Genomic DNA, 23,984 nt, shown 5'->3' on the forward strand with positions numbered 1-23,984 from the left:
AATGAGTTGGTCGTCTTTCATGACCTTACTCGACATGGCTGCGAGAGAAAATGATCCAGATTACCACGGGCCCCCTGCTGAGGTCGACACCACCTTAAGAGCACCAAATCATCGAGGCGGCGCAGTGGATGCTGAACCAGCAGGACCCTCAAGTACAAACGATGCGAATACTAAACCGATCGAGAAAACGATATCGTGCGTATCATGTAGGAAAAGGAAGCTCAAATGCGATCGCGTCAAGCCCTCTTGTGGGACTTGTAATAGGCTGCGACATGACTGCGAATATCCAGAGCGGAGGAGGAACTTAGGTTCCAAGAGGCGCAATATGAAGGAATTGGAAGCCAGACTTGGTAGCCCTTTTGTAATGCTATTATGCGTGTAGTAAATCTAACAATACATAGCTCAGGTCGAAACACAATTAGTCTCCGAGCAGACCAAGGCAGCTACGACCCAAGGCGCAACCAGCATTAGCATGGACGCTGACTGGAACGATTTGACAATGGACATGAATATGGATATGGTTGATGATGCGCTTTTGGATGGGACCTTCGATTTGAACGCAGCTGGCTTCGATTTCCAACCGCCAGGTCCTTCGCTTCCTATGGGCGATATATTCTCACAAGAGCTGCTAGAGCTGGGTCTGCAGGAACCTCTTCCTCCTCAAGAAATGATGGATGATCTCCATCAGATCTATTTCGAAAAATTTCATCCACAGGTCCCTTTCATACACAAATATCGCTATTATACGTCACTGTCAAAATCGCCTATGTTTCGTCCTCCTGTTTGTCTGCGGTATGCGATTTGGGCTGTGGCAGCATCTCTGTCCGATAAATACCGTTGCTACGAAGATTTGTTATATGAACGATCACGAAGGTACCTGCAAGATGCTGAGATGAAGGTATGTAGCTGAGCTGGGAGACCTTGGCCAGTTCTAATTGGATTTAGGGACACGGCGAGGGCTTTGTTTCAATATATTATGCTCAGACTTGGGGACTTATATCTAATTTCGAGGCGAAGAAGACATACTTCTCTCGTTCTTGGATGAGTACAGGGAGAATGGTTCGATTAACCCAAATGCTTGGGCTTTACAGACTAGATATTGAAAGGGGAGAATTCAAGCAAATCTTACCTCCTCCGCGAGATTGGATTGAGCTTGAAGAACGACGTCGAACTTTCTGGGCAGCTTACTATGGTGATCGATGGGCGAGTTCAGGTATGTTTCGCCGGTTATACATGTTTGATCTGCCATGATTGGAGATACTAACTCTCATAGGGACTGGTTGGCCGATGTTAGTTCATGAAGATGAGGTATGTGCCATTGTCGTTTTCTATTATTTGTACTGAGTTGCTGCAGATTTTTACAAACCTGCCTTGCTCTGACGAGGCATTCGAGTCAGGCGTGGTGGAGCCAACTATCTCTCTTGCAGAAGCACTTACCCCTGATGGAGCTCGGAATCTAAGTCCTTTTGCTGGAGTCATACTCTCCGCCACCCTTTTTGGACACAACTTCCTCCATCTTCACAAGTCGGGTCCCGACGAGCATCCCGAGGATCCCGTAAATGGAGAATTCTGGAAACGACATAGGAAAATGGATAATGTGTTATCTAATACCTTCATGTTCTTACCAGATCATCTCAGGCTGCCGTCAAACGTTCGGAATATGAACGTGGTATTTCTCCACATGAATATCCATGCTTCCGCCATTTGTCTTCATCAGGCAGCTATTCTTACCGCCGAGAAGCACTCGCTTGCCAAGAATGTTTCGGATCAAAGTCGTGGACGCTGTCTACTTGCTGCTGAAGAGATCGTTAACATAATGCGTCTCATCTGTCATGTTGATCACAGCTTGGTAATGTGCACACCTCTTTTATACAATAGCGCTAATGTTCTTCAGTTGCATCCTTGGATTGGCTTTTGCCTATACGTCGCTGCTGGCGTGTTCGTGAAGGATCAGAAACATGGAAGCCGTAACCCTGGTGTCATGACGAACTTAGAATTCTTGTTATCGGCCATGAAGTCAATCGGATCGAAGCATAATATCACAAATCACTTCACCGCACAAGTCGAACTAGACATGCAGGCAGCAGGTCTTGGTAAAATTACGGCAATACCAAGTATCGAAGCCTATGAGCAAGAAATGCCAAGCTTACCAATCAGTGGAATTCTCCCAGACCGTCATGGAATGCCGATGACCTACGCAAACCTTCAGAATTATTTGTCAGGCAGACCAGGCTCTGACCCTGCCACCAGTGTCGTGAATAGGGGCGGCAGCACCAGTAGCCCTCACTCGGGAGAGAGCCCAGACGTGCCATCTGAACCGTCTTCGGTTTGGGATTCCGGTATGAAATCTGCTTTTGATGCGAACAATCGCTCTCCGCAACTCGGGTCTCTCACTCCCAGCGCCAATCCCAACAACCTTTTCGACCAGACTGGGCTTGGCCAATTTTCAACAGGTGCTTCAATTCTCAGCGGAAGAACACAACCGATCCAATCGTCTAGTGGGAACACAATGCAAGTTCCAATCCGATCGTCTACTCCGGGTCACCCTTCACCTCCACCAGGCTTCCCTTGGTCAAACACTGGCGCGGTAGTTGGTGCCGACCTTGATAGACAAAGTGCTCAACCTCCTCATACTCAACCACCTACAAACACGACTTCAAATCTTCCTGGCTCTTCTTCCCAGCGGCTAGACCTCAAGTCATGGATCAGTGGACCGACTTTTCCAACCATTGGCGCAACGGCTGAAGGGCAAGTCAGTGGACAAGACATTGTAGACATTGGACTCAAAGGTCCGAATGGATTCACCTTACCCGAAGAGAACTCCGGCTCCAGGAAAGATAAACTTCCCGCTGGGTATTCTGAGGTCCGCGATGATTCGTGGTGTCCCTTCGAAGGCTACACTGGGGATACATGAGCCACTTAACTCGATGGAAACCGTTCATAATTCGACGCCAAACCACTCGTCAAGATACGGGGACAAAGTGGGCTTTTGTCTTCGGGATCTCGCGCCATTTTGGATGATGAGTCGTGTTTCGTTTTCGCAAACATCAACCTTCCTCCAAGCCCTATATTGTCCCATCAAGCTCCCATTAGGCCATCTCTCTCAACTCATGTTCAGCGAAATATGAACCACTCCACTTTTCCAGTATGATTTGAAACACAATTAACGACATATCATGAGCCATTTCCAACATGTACAGCGACTTTTAGCTCACTATCGAGATATCTATGAAGACAAAATGGATCGGCAAGGGGATGTTTAGAATTGGTATCTGTACAGTACTTGGCGCATATTTAGGCGCACACTGATGATAATGAGAGTGGGAAGATACCTTTAGATATAATGACATACTGCAAGACAACTCTTTGACGACTGAAAAAATTGATCTATATCTCTTTCTACCCTCTCTTTCCCTTCATACCGTATTGGAGTTCCCATCGATAACAACACCAAATTGCATCTTTGCCATCCCGTAACTTGACTTCACAGCTTCACTACCGTAAATTCTCATCTCCTTTTCATAAGCTTCTGTAATCCCCTCTTTATACCCGCCCGCGTCTGCCAACAGTTTTCCCAGCAACGCCGAATCCCTCATAGCCGTATTCGCTCCAATGCCCCCCGCAGGAGTCATCGAGTGCACCGCATCTCCAATAACAGTAACACGCGGTTCATTCTTCCATTCCGGAACCCCACTCGGAGTTGAGCAAGTGATCTTCCAAAACGCAGCTTCATACTCCGTCATCTCCGTAAACAGAGGCCTAAGCTTCGGATCCCACTCCGCCGTCAATGCCTTCGCAATATCCGCTGCCGGCTTCCCAACCAAAGAATAATCATCATTCGGTACTTGAATCACGCCTGGCTGAGACCCCAATGTCCACCCAAACTGCACATCCGGATCATCCATCTCCCCCGGCCTCACATTCGTAATCACAAACATCTTACCCTTCGGATTGCTCTCATCCCTCATAACCCAAACCCCCTCGCCCAGCCCCTTGAATGCCGTACTGGGCGCCTGTCCATGAATCCCTCTCGCTCCCGTATCATAGACTTTCAGTTTCCCTCCAGAAACCTGTTTTGCGACTTTAGAATAAATGCCCTCGCCACCAACCAACATCTCCCCCTCGACTGACTTCGACCCATCCGCAAACACCGCTCTAACTCCAGAATCCGTAAGTTCGTACCCCGTGACCTGGTGCGAAAAATACACAAACGCCTCACACCCCTTCATAAACAAAGCCCTCATATCGCCCCTCGAAATCCCCACAATCTTCCCCTCCCTCGAAGACAAATTCTCCACCCGATTCGTCGGCTTCTCATCAGCAGGCGGCTGCGGAAATTCTTTCTTCAGCCCAGTCCTGGCATCTATGGCAGTAGCTCCTCCGCCGCCGGTTTTCCCGCATCGGTCCCAGAAGGTCTGGAAATCTTTGGGGCCGAGCACGGATTCGATCGCGTCGAGGCCTTCGGCGGAGAGGCGGAGACGGTAGCCTTGGGCGCGGAAGGAGAGGGATGCGTCTTTTTCGAAGATTAGGAAGGGGATTTGGGCGCCGAGGAGGGATTGTGCGAGTAAAAGAGACGCGAGACCGGCGCCTGAGATGAGGATTGGTTTTCTGGGGTATGTGGTAGTTGCCATCTTGCGTCGGAGTGGAGAATGGTTTTTGAACTGTTGGGAATTAGGGTCTGATGTACTTTGCTTTATCTTAATGACTGTGTGTACCAAAAAATATTATTTGTGATAAATGATTCATCACATGTTATGGAATCAATTGTATTCCGAAGTCCGCAAAAGCGATTAGAAATCATGGTGATACCCGCCACTAATTACCCTCACCGCATAACCGGCCCCCCTCGCTAAAAGTTAGGGGGGCCTTGGCCATTCGCTTAAACTTTCGTCCGGGTTTTTTTGGTCCATCTCGAGAATATATCCCAACATACGGATCTGAAAAGTCTGAAATGAAGATGTTTAATTCCACGTCGGAATGCACTGGCTTTTTATATATACAATGCATAGCTATGAAAGTATGGAAGGCTAGAAAATAAAATATCACGTTTGAATGCACAAGTTTCATATTGATTCTCTGAAAAAAGGGAGAATGCTTGTATTGCTATCAACTATTTTCTTGAAAGTCTGCAATGTTTCTGGTATTGTACAATATGCCCTCTTCATAGCCCGTCTCAGGAAACGGACTTCTACCAGCCAAAAGTCACCAATATGGCGAAATTATTCTTCGGATTCTGGACGCGGAGGCGGAGAAGGATTATACGGGCTGCGGTACGTAGAAGGAGGGGCATTGGCAAAGAGGAATTGTCCGTAAGGTGCCGGGGGAAGATGATCGGACGGTCCCTGAGCGCCCGACTGGGCCATTGCGGGAGGAGGTTGTTGGGGTGGTTGTTGATATACTCTGGTCTTGGGACCATAATCGCCATGTTCCCAGATAGCAACGACTTTGAGGAGATCTGGTGTGATGGCCTATTAATAGTATCAGTATGAGCCCAATGGTCCGACTAAAGCAGAGATATACACACCGGGTCAATCTTGGTCTTCTCGTAAACGTCGTAGTTGAATACGATGTACTTGTAGCTCTTTCCAGCTTCGATACCAGCCTCGGTAAGACCTTGTACGTCTCCTTCAACCATTGTGGTTGTATATTCTTTTCCGTCGATCATGAGGACTTGCTGTTGAAGTGTTAGCAAGCTATAACCCCGCCTTTCAACAATTGAAGAACTGTCCAGCATTCCATAGCCGATAAGTGTGGAGAGAAAGATCTAGACAAGAGGGTACGAACAGGGTGGATAGCAGTCTGCTTATAGACCATTTGGTTGAAGATCTATAGCGCATTAGTTGAAGTTGCGCCAGTCGCGAAAGCTGTCACTCACCACATTGTGGGGCTTTCTGTACTTCGCAACGTAGACAGAAGACATCTTGATAGAGAGGGCTGACTTGGTAGAGGGAAGTGGCGTTTGGAAGAGAGACCGAGTCCTTGGTAGGAGAGCGTTACCTGCTAGGGATAGTGGTGCTTGGAGAAAGACCGAGGACTTGATAGAAGGGCCTTGCTTGATAGAAGGGCCTTGCTTGATAGAAGAGCGGTGCTTGACAAAGAGTACGTTCTTGACTGAAGGTCTATGATTTTCAGGAAGTCTGGTGTTGCGAAGAGTTGTATTGGGTGGAGGTGTTGTTGGAAGTTGGTTGCAGATATAGAAAGAAAATCTCGAGAACTATATTCAACTGAATTGTCGTACGATTCCAGCCGGAGAATCTTCGCTGGATATTATCGATAAGAAAGACGGACATGACGCTAAAGAATTCTTTTGACTCAGTGATTCGCTTTCAAGACAATAGCGGTTAGCGTTGTTCGGAGCTTTATTCAATTGAATTGTCGTTCGATTCTAGCCAGACAATCCTTGTTGACTATTATTTATAAGAGGAATAGACTTGCTAAATAACTCTTTTATTTTAGTGATTTGGTCTTAAAACAAGAGTGATTAGCGTTGTTCGGAGCTATATTCAATCAAATTATCGTTCAATTCCAGCCAGATAACATTGGCTGGCTATTATAGATAGGAGTGACAGATGTGCTTAAGAACTGTTTTGACTTAGACTCTCTCAAGAAAATAGTAGCTAGCGCTGTTTGTTTTTACCAGAACTATATCTAATCGAATTGCTGGGCGATTCAGTTGAGTTGTTTTTGCTAGCAAATATCGATTATACTTTGCGCAGAATCTTGACTTGACCAAAGTCCATTTCCATCAATATTTGGAGCTAAGCAATCACTACTCTAACTTGAGCTGAGTCCTGAGTCTTAAGCACGCTAATAAATCAGCTGGATTATGTTCAAAAAATCCTTTTCTGGCTCCTTCGAGAATCGGTTGTAGTTTCTATATTATCTACTTTTTAGATATTACTATTACTTGTTGTCCAGAATAAAACTGTCTCTTTCAACATATCAAAATCGTGATAACGTTGAAAAAGGAATCAATTCTGGCTCTTCTGCCCACCTTTACGAAAATACCGCGCGGAACCGAGAATCTTATGCTCTAACACGCTTACTACCAAAGTGAGACTCTACTAATGGTCAGAGAGTATAAGAGATCCTCCTAGGCTCCCAGGGCTTCATCATACTCCCTAAGTACTAAGCTCCTCCTGGTCACACGTGATCCGTAACACCTTGCTAAAAACCAAAAGTCATGAGTCATGAGCCATGCATTCAATAAGCACAAAGGCCATCAGTATTTCCTCCCTGTCGCTTTCCTACGTGAAACCCAGAGGGCAGCATGCTGCTGCCTCATCAAGATCTTGGGCATTCAAATCCAACCCATCCGAACCCTCCACAGCATCTTCATACACAAGTTCTTCATCCGAATCATCACTGTATAGACGGGGGACAGGGTTCTCTAGCCCATAAACGTCCGCCGCCTCCTTTTCGGTCTCGTATAAAACGGCTAGCTTTGAAGGAGGACGCGAAAGAAGTCCCGCCTCCATTAGGTTCTCTGTGCTTTGCTTCCCCGGTGGCTTCTGCTTGCAAACAAGAAGCAAGTCGTCGAATGCCTCGATCAGCTCATCTGTCACATCCAAGCGATTGGCCGACCGTTTCGCAAAGTCCCCCAGAGTAAAATTGTCGTCATAATTCAATTTAACGTGATCGGTAGCTGTGAGTATCTTCACTGTCTCCAGGTCGGCATATAGTGCGGTGATCTGGAGCAAGTGAGGACCTTTGAGACGTGGGCACTCGGTGTACTCGTCCCATCGATCTAAGAGAAGCTGGAGGACTCGATGGCTGTTATAAGTTATTGCAGTCGTCAGAGGGGTAGCAGCGGTGATCGAGATTGCATTGACATTGGCATTATTGTCCAGAAGTAAGATAGCGAAGCTGACATTATCAAGACGAGCAGCATGGATGAGAGCAGTATTGCCATCCACTCCTGTCGAATCAACGTCGGCGCCATAGGTCAATAAATACTTGAGTAGTACAGGGTCCCTAGCGTTCCGAGCAGCGCAGTTCAGCGGGCTACCTAATTTCACTCCAGGTGGCAGCTTTGGCTCTGCCAGGGCACCGGCCTCGAGCAACAGCCGCACACATAGGGTGTGACCCCTATCAGCCGCGTACGACACTGGAGGTGCGAGGTACGTGTCCACGATGTTGGGATCGGCGTTGTGACTAAGAAGAATCTTGACCGACGTGTGATCTCCTCGTGCTGCAGCCCATAACAACGGGGTGCGACCCATTGCATCGGTCATGTCAACCTGTGCCACATCATCCAAGATTTCCTTTTCTAAATCCAGCGGCAGAATTCCGCAAGTAATCTTGTGCAGCTTGCTGAAGTTTTGATCCTCGACCCAGTCGCTTGAGGCTGTCAGGCACCGGACGTTTTCTTCGGATTCTTTGTCGAGAGCCCCTTGAAGGAGGGCATCAAAGGCCTTGTTGCGAGCGCTGTTGTCTGTCTGGGCTATCGGCCTGTGTCTTAGATCAAAATTGTTCATCATGTTTGATCGAGAGGAGTGAAATCACCTATAATCGGGATCGGAACCTGCAATAGCTAAAAATCTAACAGTCTCGTATTGCTTTGCATATACTGCCCACTGGAAACCATCAGTTCCGAGAGAATTTTGTGCTTGAGAAATCTGAAATCACTTCTCGGAGTAACGTGTAACCACGAGTGCTACTGACGTCCAGTGGAGAAGCTAGACCCCGCTTGAAAAGGTCTTTCAACCCCTCGATATTACCATCCATAGTGTAATGGACGCATTGCGCCGAATCAGGAACTCTTCGAAGAGATTTCAGACTGAATTGCAGTCCTAGATTTGATTGAAATCCAACCTGAAGTTGAAGTATCTGGGACCAGCAGAACCCGAGAGGGAACCAGTATTCAACGTAGATACGTGGGGCCTGCGATCGTTTACACGCCTCCGAGTCGCACTTCTGGCTGAGATATGGCACTCCAGTATATGCAACAAACAGTTGGCCCAGCATGCGGTTGAACAAGGTAGGGTAGCCGCTCTTGCTTGTGTGTGACAGGCACAAGAACAGCTGGATGCGCAAACCGAAGCATACTGGGCCACTCGAACTGCGACTCCTTCAGTGCGCAGGCCAGTCTTCTTCTTCTGCAGCACACCGGATGTATTATTTCGAGCAGGTCGTCTGCTCTTCGGAGGAGCGCGGACATAGGGTGCAAGTCGTGCATCCTGATCGTTAAGAAGTTGCGTCGTGTGTGATTTGATCTGCTCCATGTTCTCCTGCAAGGACAAGGATTGTGCGATTCAATCGTGATTGTAGGAGAGCTTGGTCAGCACGTCTCGTTTCGGAGGTGTTCCTGTCCTGTCGGAGAGGGATCGAAGCGGTGGTCGCGTGCTGTAAGACTCTGCAGATCGATTCTTATGTAGGTTCGCAACCGGTTTGAGCGGTCTTGTCTTCAAGAGCCCCTCGACAAGACGAGTATATGAATTATGGCGCTTTCAAAAGGCTGTGCAAAACATGTGATGATCTGCAAGGTAAGAGATGTGTCAAAGGCTATCTTCCATTCGGTGTCATGCCATGACTCTGATCGCGATTGTAGAAATTATGCCACTTCTAACATGCGCAATCGACGCGGTTGATAGCTTCTATAACAGCAAATACTCCACCCTCCATCATAAGTCAAATTCCAGGTATCATGGGGCGAAGCTGGAACTCGCAGGAGAGTCTGCTCTGGAAGAGTTTGATCAATTTGAACTGCAGCACTACAAATTGACCATTGTGGAGCTATCATCCGACCTCGACAAGGTACGATGGTTCGGACGAGTCAACACCGATGCCTTCCTAAAAATCATCCGAAAGATAGGCATTCGCGGCGCCGAGGGCACACAGCTTGCGTTTGATGCCAAGGCATACTTATGCAGACTCGAGTTTACAACCCAGTCGCGATGTGTAAAGGACTTAGAGAGGCTGAATGGCATTATTGGCGCCGTCGTGTTATTTCAACAATCAGGTAGCGTGTTGTCAATTGAAGACATGTTCTGCACTCGATCGATGAGGCTTTGTCCTTCCATCTCGCCACATATAATCTTCCACGCAATTGAACATGACAATGCTCTGGATTTTGGTGCTCTGATTGACAGTGCCTGCGAATCAGACCCAGCTTTCTCACCCAGTGCCTTCCTTCTGATCATGCTTCAGTGCTCAATTCGATGCTTCTCTGAGTCATGTATTGACCTCCTGTTATTGCGATCAAGTCATTGGGATACAACCGAAGTCGTCCAGCACTGTCTTCACAACTTAGTTGTCGAGCTTGGACGTGGCCACACAAGGAAAGGTCAGCAGTCTCAGTGCGACTTTGATTATGCGAAGTCCGTCTCTATCTTCAGTTTCTTCGTCCACCGCCTGCCAGCCAAAAATCGCCACTTTCTAAGCCAGAAAGATTCCTTTGGACGACTGCCTCTTCACTACGCCTGCGAATATGGCTTGGCGGAAGTCTGCAGGATGATCTTGACATCATGCCCCGGGCCAGAAGCCCTGTCAACAATCTTACTTGCAGATGATGAATCAAACACACCGTTGCACCTCGCAGTGGTCACAGGCAATGTTGATGTTACGAAAGTCCTAGTTGATTCGCACAGAAGTCTATATGAGACACAAGACACCACGCACGCACAAACCTTCAACGCAATCTTAGCCAAGGTCTTGATAGTGGCTGTCAGGTTGAACTTGGCAGAGGCAGTCCAGCTCCTCTTGAATACATCCGTTGACGTTGACTGTCGTGATGAGTTAGGGGAGACACCGCTGTATATTGCCGCCCGATTTGGCAACGAACGGTTAGCTAAGCTTCTGCTCGACCACAATGCCCTTGTCGACAGCTGCGAGAGAAACAAAAATTGGACACCGCTCATCATCGCATGTACGGAGGGTTTTTCGAATGTAGCAGAGCTTCTTATCATGTCAGGAGCGAATTTGAGACATAGTGATTCCTCTGACTGGATGGCAATCGACCACGCCAGCTACAGGGGACCTATTCTACTTGTGAAGAGTCTTTGGCTGGCAGAAAGCAACTCTCCTCATTCATATGCGGCAAACATCATGTTCCCAGTTCAGGCTCTTGCGAAACGGAAGTTCCCAGCTGGAGGACAACCTCGTCGTACGATTTCCACAACCCAGAGTCACATTGTGCTAAATATAGGCTCTTTGAACCTATATAATACCACGCCTATACTCTAACTAACGCCGCATCTAGCTCAGAGTTCTTCTATGTTGTATCCTGAGTCTATGTTTTCTCTCGGATTCTCAGTCCTCGATACAGAAGAACCAAGCTATATTGTCCGCCTGCCCCTGTTAGAAGATACAACAAACATTCCTTGGATCTTCTCCACCCAAGACCCCAGCAACGCCAAGTTAGCATTCGAACTCTTCCGCACCAATCCAGATGCCAACAATGGCCGTGAAGTCATCGGTTGTGGTATGGCTCTCCTCGCAAGTCTCAAGCAAGCTTTTGGCATGAAAAGAGAAAGTCTCCATCGGCATTTTACCATTCCCATCGTATCAAATACCACATCGGAATATCTCGGGGCAGTGACTTTCAGCTTCATCGTATCACATCCGCTTGCTCTACCAGACACGCCGCCGATTTCCATAAGTGACTTATGGTCCGAGAACTGCCCCACTAAAGTCGTTGGACATCGCGGTAGCCTACCTCTAAAAATGTATATCTTCAAATAGCTAATGAGTCTCGAGGACAGGGCCAAAATATGTTAGCGGCAAAAAACCTACAGGTGGGGGAAAACACAATACAGGTCAGCACGGACGACTTTCTATGTCGTGAACTAAGAAACTAATGACAACCCAGTCATTCTTGTCAGCAGTGCAATTGGGGACTTCCTACGTTGAGGTAAGTTGCAGCACCTGAACAGCGATAGCCCCACTAACGAGACATTATAGCTTGGTAAGGTTGTGGGTGTGGAGCATCAAGGGGGACTTCGCTAACAGAGTGCAATTGACAAAAGATCACATGCCTGTAATCTACCATGACTTCTTGGTATGCGAAACGGGGGTAGATTCTCCAATGCATACTCTTACCTACGAACAGGCAAGTTTGACCTTTTATCTCCATGCCTACTTTTCGCAGGATGCCCTGACGGCTTTAGTTTATGCGCATCAGTGTCGAGCAGTCCGATCAATCCTTGAACGCGCCCCCTGCGATAGTGGAGACAGAATGCTTCAAAACACCTATGAGAAGAAAAACACGCACTCGCTCTCTGAATGCTTGCGACAACGCCCTGACCGAGGCATTTATGGCCAGAGTTAAACACACTTTTGACTTTAGTACCAGAGGGTACCAAGCTAACACCAGGGGTGCCTTCATTCACGAAGCATTTATAACACTCGAAGAACTCTTGACCACCCTTCCAGATACTATAGCAATGGATATCGAAATCAGCAAGTGTCCTTTCTCTAATTCTCTACTCTCTATTATATTAATTCTGCGCATCTGTTATCTAACATAGCCTACACAGAATATCCCATGCTCTCCGAAGCGGAAGATGATTGGAAAATGGACCCTTACTTCATCGAAGCTAACTTCTTCGTTGATTCCATTCTACTCTGCCTTGCAAAGCACATCTCAACACGCTCTATCTTCCTCTGCTGCTTCAGTCCCGAAATCTGCATCCTCCTCTCTCTCAAGCAAGCTCGCTGGCCCATAGTCTTCGGCAACGATTCCGGCAATTGGCAACCGAGCGATATCCGTGCTAAGAATCTTCAAGAAGGTATTCATTTTGCAAAAGCTTGGAATATCGATGGTTTGGCGCTTGCTAGCCAACCTCTGATTTTTGCGCCAAAGCTAGTGGGATTCGTCAAACAGAGGGGGCTGGTGTGTGCAAGCTATGGGGCTATGAATGATGAACCAGAGGGCGTAAAGGTATGTTGACGACTCTGCGAATTTCAGAGACAGTCGCAACGACCTCGTTGCTGATTTTTGTGTATAAATCCAGATACAAGCTGAAGCAGGGGTGGATATTTTGATCGTGAACAAAATCAGTATGGCCGCAAAAATTATTGCTACACTCGAAGATAGCGGTTAGAGTCTCAGCTAGACGAATCAGAGTTACTATTTCCCCCCCTTCGTGTGTGGAATAGGTATTCAGCAAATAGAAATGCGATCGGCTTACTTCTCACCTTCTAATAAGTTTGGGCACGTGTCCTGGTAACGCTTGCACCACTTACTTCAGCGTTTATCGCCTTTCTCTATCGTAAATTATATAACACTTCATGATTAGAACGGGGTCAGTGGCGCGACGGTCAAGCGCAGATCACTTGGAGTTGGTAGCGTCTCTAAGAATTAACGTGGAACACGCAAGCAAAGGCTAATAACAATCTGCTGAGTTTATGCAGTATCTGATGCCAAAATAGTCGCATTGAAGAAAGTCGAATTTTCATATGCTTTATTGGCTGCCTGATTTGTAGGGCTTGACGAAGTCATCGCCAGGCGGGACTCTTCTTTCTCTCAAACTTTATACTCAATGGTATTTTTAGTTCTTGTCCTATCAAAGTTCCGGCTTAATTGGTGTCCCGCCGAACCCAGTTCGCTGTAAGCTGAAGAATAAACATCACATTGTCGAAGTAAACAAGTCGTGTCACTCGATATTTCCCCAGTGTAGAACTACGCCCGCAGCGTCGGCTTGTCCTGACCGTTATAGTGCCGCATATGCTAGCTGTGTGAGAAGACTGGGTGAACGTTTTCTCATTTGGTATACTGACGACGCAAGGGACGTAATCCCGCTAGTTGGCCCTTGTTGACCGTGTCACCCAGGATCCTATAAATGTACTTCTCTTGGTCGCGCAAGAGGTTTTGACAAAATGTGACGGAGGCACTCAGGACAGGTAATATCAAGACAGTACTCTTCATTCTTAGAACAATAGATACAGAAGAAGGACGACAAGAAAGAACAGATGTCGGCCTCTATATCCTATCACTTGAAACACCAGTGCAACAATGTCTTCCCGAGTCCAGCAAGAGCTAAACATTTCAAGCCCGAACACTCGCAACACCTTCTCGCCTTCAATTAGCAATCTATTTGGCAATCATTTGGTGGTGCTCGATAGCGAGTTTCCTTTCCAACGCACATCGTCATTTGTCAACAACAGGTTTGCTTTGGTAGACTTTGAACAGCTAGCCTAATAGTAGCTTGCTACTCGAGCGTGGGTAAAGACGGCATGCTGTAGGGCAAGAAAGAAATACACCTTGAAACGTTTGATCGGCCATCCAAGTTAGAAGGAAATGAAGTCAACATACCCGACAATCTTGAAGTGTCAACGACCATAGTCAAGGAGGGGAACGGCGACGCCGAGGGAATGATGCGAGAGCAAGTCATCGAATTAACCCAGAAGGCTTCAACTACAGAGCTGAGTTCTCCACATATTCAGGAACATCAACAACGAGCCAACAACAAGAAAAAGATGGGCGAATTCGCCAAGCGAAGCTTTTTCATAACTATGCAATATGCAAACACAATCAACTATGCACAAGAGCCCACCTCGTCCATCAACCTAATCCCTAAAAGAGGAGCCTCGAATCAAATCTCAGCCACGAAGTAAAACCCCCTTCCGCCCCCTATTGCACGCCAGACTAGCACGTCTGCCACTGCACACCAACAACGAACGTGATCTTCCCATCCACAGAATCATCCGTGATTTGTCCAGTGCCAGAGGTGCTCGTACTAGCAAGTCTAACCTGAGAGTTGATGTTCAAGGCCGTGGAAGCGCCGCACGGGGACCAGACTACGGATGTGAGGGGAAGGGAATCGGTTACGGAGTAGTCGCCGGATTTGGGGCCGCTGAAGTTGGTGCCTGTGCTGCATTGTGCGGATTCTGGGGTGTTGGGTTAGTCAAGGATGTGGCGAAGATTACGGGGGAGGGGAAGGACTCACGGCCAGAGAAGTAGAATGTGGATTGTTGGCGAGCAGTTACACCAGCGTCAATGCCGACATATCCACGATATACGGTGTTGAAGACGCTGTATTGGAAGCCGGACGGGTAGGAGAGGTCGAGATTAATTTGGCAGTTCTTGCGGTTCTCGGTGACGGCCACTCCAGGGCCGATTGAGGCGACGTAGTTGTCGAAGATGAGGGTGAAGCTGCAAGACCATGATTAGTGAAGAGTCTTAGCTGAGCAGGGCGGGATACGTACGTCTGCTTATCATCTGAGATGAAGGAGCCGACTGAGCCTTGGGGACATCCAGTGCCTCCATACGTGATGCTTTTGATAGAAACTTGGCCTGCAGGTGGCGCAGGAGAGGTAGGTGCTGGTGCTGCAAGTGCTGCAACAGCCAGAGCAAGAGTCAAGAGGGCTGAGAACATATTGATTGTGAAGGTGGAGATTATAATTCTTGTTCTGGATGCTTGAGAATGTGTAGATGTGCTTTGGTGTGTAATAGCAAGCCATCTTTAAGGGTCCCACCCTTGACTATATACCGTCTGGAGATTGAGCATGTGTTGCGATGTGAGGTGATATTTTCATGGCGTTCAAAATGAGCTGAGTGTCTGCCCCGCATCAATATAGGCACTTGCCCAATGATGTGCAGCACCAGCCTAAAGATCACAGAAGGAGGTGACTAGACCTAGCTGAAATGCCTGTGGCGTTGCCTGGTACGGGTCGAGAACTTGAGAAGTAAAGAGCTTCATGGTCACCAGTCACAAGATCGGATCTCCTTGCCGTCAAGAAAGCTTGTTTTTAACCAAGGGTCCCCGAACGTGGCGTGTAGCATCGATCTAGATATTGGCTTCTCTATTCTCTCGAGGTATTTATAGATCGCCCCTCACGAGACGGTTGGATGCTGTTCGTGGATTCGTAGATGAACAAATATGCATACCAGAACCTGAGAGCTGACTCTCAGTACGATGGTAAAGATTACCTCTGGACTCTGGACAAGATATGTGCACAGGAATAAGGAGGCCAAGAGTTTTTGCTTTCTAACAATTATGAATTAAGCTTATCTTGACAGACTGAAGAAGGAACTGATCAACAAGGGTTCAACCTACCAAACCCCAAAACGGCAAGAAAGTCAGGAGCTATGCAGGCATGTTGTAGCATGCGTCTGACGTCGTCGGCCTAATTGTACCTCGGGTTCGACCGATATTAAAGTTTTTCAATTGCAGAATTGATTCATCTATATAGGTATAAAAATAGCATTCTTGTTGTGTACTTTAGATGAAGTAATTGAGGCTGAATAAGTAAATGTGTCGCTCGCCTAGACTGCCAAGCTCGCCACGGTCGAACGAGAATCCGGGGAAATTCTATTGGATAATGCGGGGTGTCTCGGGCTAGAAACCGCTCTTTCGAATATCAGCCGAGATACTTTCTCGGCATGCTCCATCAGAAGATCGTGCACTTGGGACGATTTCTATAAATGGAATCGAGATCAAAACCAAGAAATTGCAATATCTGGTACAAATGCGATTGGTAAATGGATTGGAGAGAAGAACGTAAGGTCCTAATCACAATGCCGCCCACAGTGTTAATAGGTCTGTCGGAAGTGCCAATCTTCCCGCCGCAATTTGCTTGGTGATCAGTAGAGGGCCTTGTCCTTCCCAACTGATCTCAAACTGCTGACCATCCGAGTCTCTGACAACGTCTACAATGCGCTTGACGAGAGCGTGGTAACGGGCCAGGTGGCTAGAGTTCTTCTTTTCCCAGAGCTTGACATCGTCCAGAATCGGAGCCACTTCCGGCTCGGAGAAGAGCCCAGCCTGGTGGTATGCCAACAGAAAGTTTGGAGTCTGGTTGACCCAAAACCGCGGAAGGATACCTTCCATGCCATATTCTTTATACCAACGACTTTTTGTCTTGATATCGAATATGTGCTCTTGTGCAATGGGAATACCTTGCTGGCGAACCTCTAATAACGACCCTTCTTGCAATTGACGAGTATCTACGCTCATGCTGCCAAGAACATCTTCGGTGGATACTACACTGGGAGCTTCCAAGGAAGAGGCAGTCGAGGTCGACAGGGTAAGCGTTTGGGATGATGTCCTGACGTACCCGTCTGTCTCAGAGCGAACGAAAAATCGCATGCCGCCCAGGGTATAGCTTATTACTCGCTGGTGAGAGCAGGAGCCTCGTACGTCCGCATCCCAAGTCGTATAAGCCGCTGGAAAATTTTGACCATATCCTTGAAGATCTGTGATCTTTTCAGTCGGACTATCCCCTCTGCGAACCATGAACACAACGTCGAATCGAAAGGGCGTTGCTTGAGAGCGAGCACATCGCAGCAGGCTTCCCAAAGTATTTCCGCAACCAAATACATCAACAGATGGCAGCTCGGAGTGTGATTGCATTTCTAACACCGAGCGGACCGCAGGTTCCATGGGGCATTTGGGATATCGTGCAGCGTTGATGTCTCTGTATACCGGTACGCTGTCGCGGTCAAGTTTGACATCTTCTGCGAGTGGTGTCCATGCTGGTGGTGAGCCTGGTCCATTTGTAGTTAGTATAAATTGTAACTCGAGAAGATGCAAAGCATAGCATGGCTAGACAGTGATGATATGCGTTGACGGGATGTGAAATAGACATACCTGGCACTAGGATAACAGGAGCTTTATCATCCAACCAGTTATAAGATCCCACGTATCTGACATCTTCAATCTCTGGGCTCTCTTCTTCAACGAGCAGAGCTTGGACGCTGAAAGTATCAACTTGAGGTCCGAAAGGTTCGTTGGCTCGTGGTTGCGACCGAGGCGTAGAGTTGCGCGACGCGTGTGAACAACCGCGCCATACTCCTCTTGTTCTGGCGCCAGTGACCCCCGCTATTGCCACGAAGAAAGTCCTGTGAAGCCATCTTAATTTCACTCAACTTAGTGCAAGTCAAGTAAACTCAGCATACCATATCATGAGTCTGGGCAGGCATTCCAACGAGCATGCGGTCTCTCTTATCTTATTGGGGGCTCAAATGCCTTGGTCGTTCTTCTTTTGTCATCTTGCATGCGGGATCCAGTGACATACAACCCAATAACGACCTGCACCTCTGCACCTCTCCGTCCTCGACCAAGGCTATCGTTTTATACGATGCAGGTAGCCACGATCCGGGGGTCAGTGAGTCTTTCGGGACCACGACGTCTGCTGAAGTCAAAGTGCGCCTGAGGCTGAGAGCCAGCAAACGGATCATATTTCCAGCAGCTTCTCCAAACTCCTCTACATGATATTATCAAAAGCCTCTGTCTCGATAGACTCTCTATCTTATGAGACGATCAGGTTCTAGATTCTTCTTGTTCATAAAGACTGCCGGCTGCTATGTTCGAGATCTTTCAACGATTTATAGATATATGGGTAAGATTTCCCCGAGTCTTCTTGGAAAATACCCATCTTTGCTTCCGTCATTCATCCTGAGTTGCATATTTGCTTATCTGAAGCTAGCAGCCAGATTCTGAAACATCCACTTGATTCCTGTACTCTCCGATTCGCCATGGCTGAGGTCACAAACCATGCCAACTCCAGGTACAGACGAGCTGCGTACTTCTCGTCTATCTAAATTCTTCAACGATGTCATCTATGGCCGAAAGACAGTCACCACAGCCCACCATGGCCGACTTTTTATCGAAGCTCTTTGCCTCCAGCCTGATCCCGCAGCATGTGTATCTGAAATTCTATCCGGTGGCTCTGGTCTCAATGCCATTCAAGTATCCCTTCGATTTGACAATTCTGTCTCGTTCCTTAACAGCCATGGATCAATGCTCCTTCAATATCTCCAGGAGGAGTCCCTAAGAACGATTGGCTCAGGCTCTGTTTTGTCAAAGGTGCTGTGTAATGTTGTTGAGCCTCCATTTTTCTGGGATGCATACACGAAAGCCTTCCGAGAAGGGGCTTTGGACATTGATGCATTCAAATCCTACGCCTGGTTACTTTTCCAGCTAATATCTCTTCCTGGAGATTGGGCTTCACTTCCTCCGCAGCTCGCCAGAATGCCAGACGTCCTAGACATGATATTGACTTGCTCAGACGGCAACGTACGAAACATCGGTCACAAAATCAAGCATACGCTACCACAAGATCCTACTAAGAATCTAGTTGGCGCTGACGCTCAGCCAGGAGGCAGGCACGACAACGACCATGTTGATTACAGAAAGATCTCCATCATGCCAACGGCAGACGAACTCTTGTCGCAAGAGCGTGCTTTTTTTCGCACAGCAGAATTCCTCGAAGATCCAGAAAACATTTTGTCTCGCAGCACCATGCACGTAGACAATCAGTTTAGACTTCTGCGAGAAGACATGGTTGGAGTGATACAAGATGAGTTGAAGATACTAGGTGGGCTCAAGCATGGTCACCATAAAGGAATGGTAATCGACAAACTCAGGGTACGTGGTATACAGGCGAATACTGGAGAAAAATTCATCCAGCCATGGGGTCTGCGGCTCGAATGGGACGAGCTATTGCCACAGTTACGGAAACTGGCTCCAGGTAAAATGACTGATTACCTAAAGAATGATCAACACATCCTTCGCCACGGGAATATGTGCTGTATCATGATTGACGATGAAATAGCCGCCTTTCCTACGATCTCGCGCGATGTCCATCAGCTGGTGAAACAACCGTCATCAATCGTCGTACAGTTCACGGATGACTCGACACTTTCTTCTACTCTTTTCAAGGCCATAGGCGCATCCAATATCAAACTTATTCAACTGGACTCGGCAATATTTGCCTTTGAACCATTCCTTCGACGACTGCAGGCAATAGCCGATCTGCCCCTCGAGGAAGAAGTCGTCACTTGGCAATCTGGAGATGCAATTGCGACTTCTCCACTCAAACCATCAAGAATCTTGAAGGGTCTGGAAGCCTCAGCTGGCAAGGATGTGGGACGACTCCTGGGAATTGCCAAAAAGGTGATCCTAGATGAGTCACAGGTAGCGTCTCTTTGTTCTTGTCTCTCCCAGCGTGTCAGTCTAGTTCAGGGGCCTCCAGGTAATCTCCACAAGAGTGTGTCTAGGACTGGTGCTAACATGACCAGGAACCGGCAAAACTTTCCTGGGCGCTCTAGCTGGCAAAGTTCTCTTCGATGCCACCGATGCTGTCAGTCTGGTCATGTGCTTTACCAACCATGCATTGGACCAGTTTCTCGAGGACCTCATGAAAGTAGGGATCCCGGACACAGACATCGTTCGACTGGGATCAAAAGGCACACACCGAACCAACCCACTGAGGCTCAGATTCCAGCCACCTGGCAAGCTAACTCCTACCCAATGGGCAGAGACCGACCGATTGAAGCTCAGACTAGCTCAACACGAGAAGCGATTGCGAGAGGCATTCAAAACCTATGAATCTGCGAACATCACCAAGAAACAGATCATGGAATATCTCGAATTTGCGTCGGAAGACCTCCCCTTCTTTGAGGCTTTCGCTGTACCAGACGAAAGCGAAGACAACATGACACGTGTTGGCAAACGTGGTAAAAAGGTGGATAGTTTCTATCTGCTCGATCGATGGATCAGGAATCAAACGGATGAAGGTATCTTCAAAAACAAAGTACAAGTTGAGGGGAGCTTGCCAATATGGGCTATGATATCCACAACTCGAGATTTTTGCATGAAGAGATGGCGCCAGGCAATTCTCAGCGATATAATCCATTCCATCTACGAAAGTGGTCGAGCATTTAATTCAGACCAAGCAGAGCTGAGTCGCATTCTTGCCGAAAGAGATGCAGATGTCATCAAGAGGAAACGCATCATAGGTTGTACCACAAACGGAGCTGCCTCTCATTTCTCAGCCATTCAAGCAGCATCTCCAGGCATCAGTAAGTTACTCTTCTCACTTGTCTCAGCAAGTGGTCCGTACATCTTGGAAGATGACTACTCACATTTTCTAGTCCTCGTCGAAGAAGCTGGCGAGATCCTAGAGTCGCACATTCTGACATCACTTGGCCCACGAACGCAGCAATTGATCCTGATCGGAGATCATAAGCTACTTCGACCTAAATGTTCTTACCCTTTGAGTGTGGTGCAGGGAGATGGCTTCGACTTGAATCGATCGCTTTTCGAAAGGCTTATACTTCGTGGATTTCCTCATGTAACTCTTACTCACCAACATCGAATGAGACAAGAAATATCTTGCATGGTTCGGGAATTGACATATCCCGATCTGAGAGATGCGACAACGACGCAGAGCCGTCCAGATTTTCGAGGTTTCACTGACAATGTCATGTTCGTGAACCATGCCAGTCTGGAGGTTGAGGTGAAGAAATCTAAAGAGCTCAGAGATGGCGGGACCCCTTCGAAACAGAACGAATTCGAGGCACAGATGATACTTAAATGTGTCCGATATTTGGCACAGCAAGGATACGGATCGAAAAAAATGGTAGTACTGACGCTTTACCTTGGACAATTAAGACTGCTCCGAGATAAACTTGCTGGAGACAATGACCCAATCCTCAACGACCTCGACAAATTTGATTTGGTCAAAGCTGGCTTATTGGGAGATACGAACTCGAGGAACTCGAAGCCTCAACTTCGATTGTCGACAATAGGTATGCTGAGTTTCTTCCAACCCTTGAGATGGTGTCTCCTTCATGACAAGCTTGATAGTCTCGAACCTAGAAGCACTATCGTGTTGGCCATATACTGACAGAGTTGGTGTATACAGACAACTATCAAGGCGAAGAAAGTGATATCGTGCTTGTATCACTTACCAGGAGCAACAAAATAGGGGACATAGGCTGTATGCATGAACCGGAACGTCCTTCTTTCCAGAGCACGTGACGCCCTTATTATGGTTGGAAACGCCGAGACCTTCATGCACGCTAAGAAAGGAAAGGAGCAGTGGCGAAAGGCATTCCAGTTACTAGAAGAAAATGGGCACATTTACAATGGTTTCCCTATCAAGTGTGAGAAACATCCCGATCGAAAAGCTACACTTTCTTTTCCCGAAGATTTTGAGCTACAATGTCCAGATGGTGGGTGCATTGAACCTTGGTAAGTTTATGATACATCCCCCACTTACGTGGCTACCGCTCATATCTTTGCAGTGGTATTCTTCTGTCTTGCGGAAAACACAAATGTCCCAGCAGCTGTCATCAAATCGTCGATCACTCGAAAATGAAGTGCCTCGCCCTAGAGCAAAAACAGTGCCACAAAGGTCACAAGTCTACCTGGCGCTGCCACGAACACGAACCGAAGAGTTGTAGAGCTTGTGAGAAGGAGCGAAAAGAAGTAGAGAGAAGAGCACAGGAAGCAGGCGAGGAGCAAATCAGACAGGATGAGGAAACTCGCAAACATCAAGCAGCTGTTGCCAAACTTGACGAGGATATCCGAAAGCTTGTGCAGAGTGTCAAGGATGAACGTATCCGAAACGAGCGCATAGCAATTATCGCACAGAAGAAGCAGGACCTCATCAACAGGCTGGCCAACCAGTCAGTCGACTAGTCAACTGACTGATAAGTGAGCAGTTAAAGTGAATTAGTTTAGACATCTTGAATCGTCTCAGTCTATCAATGATCTAAAAGTCCAACTGGCAGTAACTGATAAGTTTACAGATTCGATTTTGGAGTCATTTTTGAGGTGGTTTTGAGGCTTTTTGGGGTGGTTTCAAGGGCGGGTAGGCAAAAAAAGACTCTTTGATTGGTTAAAAAAAAGCGATGAAAACTTTATTATAATGTTTTTGACCTTTGAATTTACTACTCTGCCGATTTAAAAGTTTTATTAAAACACTAAGAATTATGCTTTTTATTGAGTTAGAGTTTAGTTAGGCTTTTAGTATTGATCTTATGATTTCTTAGCCCTTTTCTAAGACTTATGAGCTCTCTTGAAGCATGCAAGTGCACTATCTTAATATACATTTTCTCAATGTATACTCTTTTAGTGTGTACTCCCTCAGTGTGTACTTTTTTAATGTGCTGTGCACTTTATATATCTAGTTTTTTTAATAATATATACTCTATTTATTACATAGTTTGGTGGCTATTTTTTGGTAAGGTAACGTGATTAAAAATTACGTTTCTTCACTTATTAGTTACTTATAAGTGATTGATAGTCGATTAGTTAGATGCCTTTATTTTGATTAGTCTATTAGTTGAAGAATTAGCTCGACTGATAACTAACTGACTGACTGGTTGGCCAGCCTGCTCATCAATGCGAAAGATCGAGCCCAGAAAGCACATGACGTCCTGAGAGCTCAGACAGCCCAGGAAGCTGCAGCAATCCATGATGCGGCCCATCTCGTCCGTAATGACACCGAAATTCTTCATCTCCATGATGGCGAGGGTCTTGATACCTAGGGAGCTCGAGGTGCTGCAAGCTTCGAGAATTATATCTACGCGAACTGCACGCCCCTTGTCAGGATGCACCTCGCAGCGGATTTTCAGCTTGAAATGCTCTGGTAGTTCAATCTGCAGCAGAGCAATCTCGACCGGGTACATGATAAAGAGGTTGAACAGTTTGATGACATCTTGCTCGCTGGAGTTGTTGTCAATAACAGTGAGACCGGGATCTTCTAACGCGCTGACGTTATCGAGTTTCTCCTTGACGTCTTCAACAAATTGATGGGCCTTTGAGATGTTGTCATCAAACTCCAATGGAACCCAAACTTTTGGTGGATCAGTTGCAATTGTGTAATTGCCGCCTTGGCCTGTTGACACGTCCGGGCGTTCATTTTTGTTCACCATGTTACGAACATAGGGACAAAAGTCCGTGCGTTCAGGGCATCAGAATCATGAATTTTATTAATTAATTAGCTGTAGACCAGCCACATCGCTTAATTAAGTCGTGTACCCAGAAGTCCTGCTGCTCAATAAGCCCATTGATCCATTCCTGAGGAATTTTGTCCCATTCTTCTAATACTACTACAACCATTTGAACCTCAGTTGTTGGCTGCCTTAGGCGCCTATAGAGAGCTTGTTTTATTCTCCTCCAGCACTTCTCAATAGGATTCATATCAGGGCTAACTGTAGGATGGGGGAATAGAGTAATACCCATAGAAGTACGCCAAGTAGCACAAATATTGCTAGTAGTCTTGTGGCCGTGAGCAGAGTTGCCGTCTTC

The 23,984-nt window shown here is 47.1% G+C and overlaps 10 protein-coding genes across 10 annotated transcripts; 4 read left to right on the plus strand and 6 right to left on the minus strand.

Annotated features, from left to right (window-relative positions):
* Positions 1–34: 34 nt before the first annotated feature.
* Positions 35–2,092, plus strand: LY89DRAFT_642465 (uncharacterized protein; the record flags this gene model as incomplete). Its single annotated transcript, XM_018211751.1, has 6 exons — positions 35–350; positions 402–898; positions 946–1,213; positions 1,274–1,308; positions 1,355–1,849; positions 1,895–2,092. Coding segments are annotated over 6 exons (1,809 nt in total), but the record flags the coding sequence as incomplete, so codon positions are not given.
* Positions 2,093–2,185: 93 nt separating this feature from the next.
* Positions 2,186–2,745, plus strand: LY89DRAFT_683262 (uncharacterized protein; the record flags this gene model as incomplete). The annotated part of the gene is made up of 1 exon (XM_018214668.1): positions 2,186–2,745. A coding segment is annotated over one exon (557 nt), but the record flags the coding sequence as incomplete, so codon positions are not given.
* A 500-nt stretch (positions 2,746–3,245) lies between these two features.
* LY89DRAFT_683263 (putative zeaxanthin epoxidase, chloroplastic) lies at positions 3,246–4,776 on the minus strand. Its single transcript, XM_018214669.1, has one exon. It carries the CDS (start codon positions 4,629–4,631, stop codon positions 3,417–3,419), a length of 1,215 nt encoding a protein of 404 aa, XP_018073773.1. The 5' UTR covers positions 4,632–4,776; the 3' UTR covers positions 3,246–3,416.
* A 443-nt stretch (positions 4,777–5,219) lies between these two features.
* On the minus strand, positions 5,220–6,132 carry LY89DRAFT_716930 (uncharacterized protein; the record flags this gene model as incomplete). The annotated part of the gene is made up of 4 exons (XM_018218302.1): positions 5,876–6,132; positions 5,785–5,826; positions 5,525–5,674; positions 5,220–5,468 (listed from the first exon to the last, which is right to left on the minus strand). Exons 1-4 carry the CDS (start codon positions 5,918–5,920, stop codon positions 5,220–5,222), a joined length of 486 nt encoding a protein of 161 aa, XP_018073774.1. The 5' UTR covers positions 5,921–6,132.
* A 1,115-nt stretch (positions 6,133–7,247) lies between these two features.
* LY89DRAFT_780362 (ankyrin) lies at positions 7,248–9,224 on the minus strand (the record flags this gene model as incomplete). Its single annotated transcript, XM_018222374.1, has 4 exons — positions 7,248–8,451; positions 8,506–8,576; positions 8,629–8,998; positions 9,049–9,224. The coding sequence occupies 4 exons, from the start codon at positions 9,222–9,224 to the stop codon at positions 7,248–7,250; spliced, it is 1,821 nt and encodes a 606-aa protein (XP_018073775.1).
* Positions 9,225–11,010: 1,786 nt separating this feature from the next.
* LY89DRAFT_773861 (GDPD-domain-containing protein) lies at positions 11,011–13,166 on the plus strand. Its single transcript, XM_018221948.1, has 8 exons — positions 11,011–11,647; positions 11,698–11,756; positions 11,810–11,851; positions 11,902–11,905; positions 11,967–12,049; positions 12,108–12,399; positions 12,477–12,880; positions 12,954–13,166. The coding sequence occupies exons 1-8, from the start codon at positions 11,215–11,217 to the stop codon at positions 13,041–13,043; spliced, it is 1,407 nt and encodes a 468-aa protein (XP_018073776.1). The 5' UTR covers positions 11,011–11,214; the 3' UTR covers positions 13,044–13,166.
* A 1,321-nt stretch (positions 13,167–14,487) lies between these two features.
* On the minus strand, positions 14,488–15,370 carry LY89DRAFT_642471 (uncharacterized protein). Its single transcript, XM_018211752.1, has 3 exons — positions 15,148–15,370; positions 14,889–15,094; positions 14,488–14,829 (listed from the first exon to the last, which is right to left on the minus strand). The coding sequence occupies exons 1-3, from the start codon at positions 15,315–15,317 to the stop codon at positions 14,588–14,590; spliced, it is 618 nt and encodes a 205-aa protein (XP_018073777.1). The 5' UTR covers positions 15,318–15,370; the 3' UTR covers positions 14,488–14,587.
* A 1,031-nt stretch (positions 15,371–16,401) lies between these two features.
* On the minus strand, positions 16,402–17,971 carry LY89DRAFT_683266 (uncharacterized protein). The gene is made up of 3 exons (XM_018214670.1): positions 17,840–17,971; positions 17,532–17,782; positions 16,402–17,428 (listed from the first exon to the last, which is right to left on the minus strand). Exons 1-3 carry the CDS (start codon positions 17,845–17,847, stop codon positions 16,455–16,457), a joined length of 1,233 nt encoding a protein of 410 aa, XP_018073778.1. The 5' UTR covers positions 17,848–17,971; the 3' UTR covers positions 16,402–16,454.
* Positions 17,972–18,437: 466 nt separating this feature from the next.
* LY89DRAFT_667379 (uncharacterized protein) lies at positions 18,438–22,565 on the plus strand (the record flags this gene model as incomplete). Its single annotated transcript, XM_018212972.1, has 6 exons — positions 18,438–19,917; positions 19,964–20,746; positions 20,819–21,475; positions 21,701–21,920; positions 21,974–22,357; positions 22,481–22,565. The coding sequence occupies 6 exons, from the start codon at positions 18,438–18,440 to the stop codon at positions 22,563–22,565; spliced, it is 3,609 nt and encodes a 1,202-aa protein (XP_018073779.1).
* A 420-nt stretch (positions 22,566–22,985) lies between these two features.
* Positions 22,986–23,608, minus strand: LY89DRAFT_773875 (uncharacterized protein; the record flags this gene model as incomplete). The annotated part of the gene is made up of 2 exons (XM_018221949.1): positions 22,986–22,993; positions 23,050–23,608. The coding sequence occupies 2 exons, from the start codon at positions 23,606–23,608 to the stop codon at positions 22,986–22,988; spliced, it is 567 nt and encodes a 188-aa protein (XP_018073780.1).
* Between the last annotated feature and the right edge of the window lie 376 nt (positions 23,609–23,984).

Source organism: Mollisia scopiformis (assembly GCF_001500285.1).
Source record: "Mollisia scopiformis unplaced genomic scaffold LY89scaffold_8, whole genome shotgun sequence".
NCBI lineage: Eukaryota > Fungi > Ascomycota > Leotiomycetes > Helotiales > Mollisiaceae > Mollisia > Mollisia scopiformis.

Coding starts and splice junctions, on each gene's coding strand:
- LY89DRAFT_683263 (XM_018214669.1), bottom strand. CDS start 4,631: ATGGCAACTACCACATACCCCAGAAAACCAATCCTCATCTCAGGCGCC.
- LY89DRAFT_773861 (XM_018221948.1), top strand. CDS start 11,215: ATGTTGTATCCTGAGTCTATGTTTTCTCTCGGATTCTCAGTCCTCGAT. Junction 11,648..11,697: donor TAAAGTCGTTGGACATCGCG/GTAGCCTACCTC, acceptor ATGAGTCTCGAG/GACAGGGCCAAAATATGTTA. Junction 12,050..12,107: donor ATACTCTTACCTACGAACAG/GCAAGTTTGACC, acceptor TGACGGCTTTAG/TTTATGCGCATCAGTGTCGA.
- LY89DRAFT_642471 (XM_018211752.1), bottom strand. CDS start 15,317: ATGTTCTCAGCCCTCTTGACTCTTGCTCTGGCTGTTGCAGCACTTGCA. Junction 15,095..15,147: donor ATCTCAGATGATAAGCAGAC/GTACGTATCCCG, acceptor ATGGTCTTGCAG/CTTCACCCTCATCTTCGACA. Junction 14,830..14,888: donor CACATTCTACTTCTCTGGCC/GTGAGTCCTTCC, acceptor CCAACACCCCAG/AATCCGCACAATGCAGCACA.
- LY89DRAFT_683266 (XM_018214670.1), bottom strand. Junction 17,429..17,531: donor TCCTGTTATCCTAGTGCCAG/GTATGTCTATTT, acceptor CAAATGGACCAG/GCTCACCACCAGCATGGACA.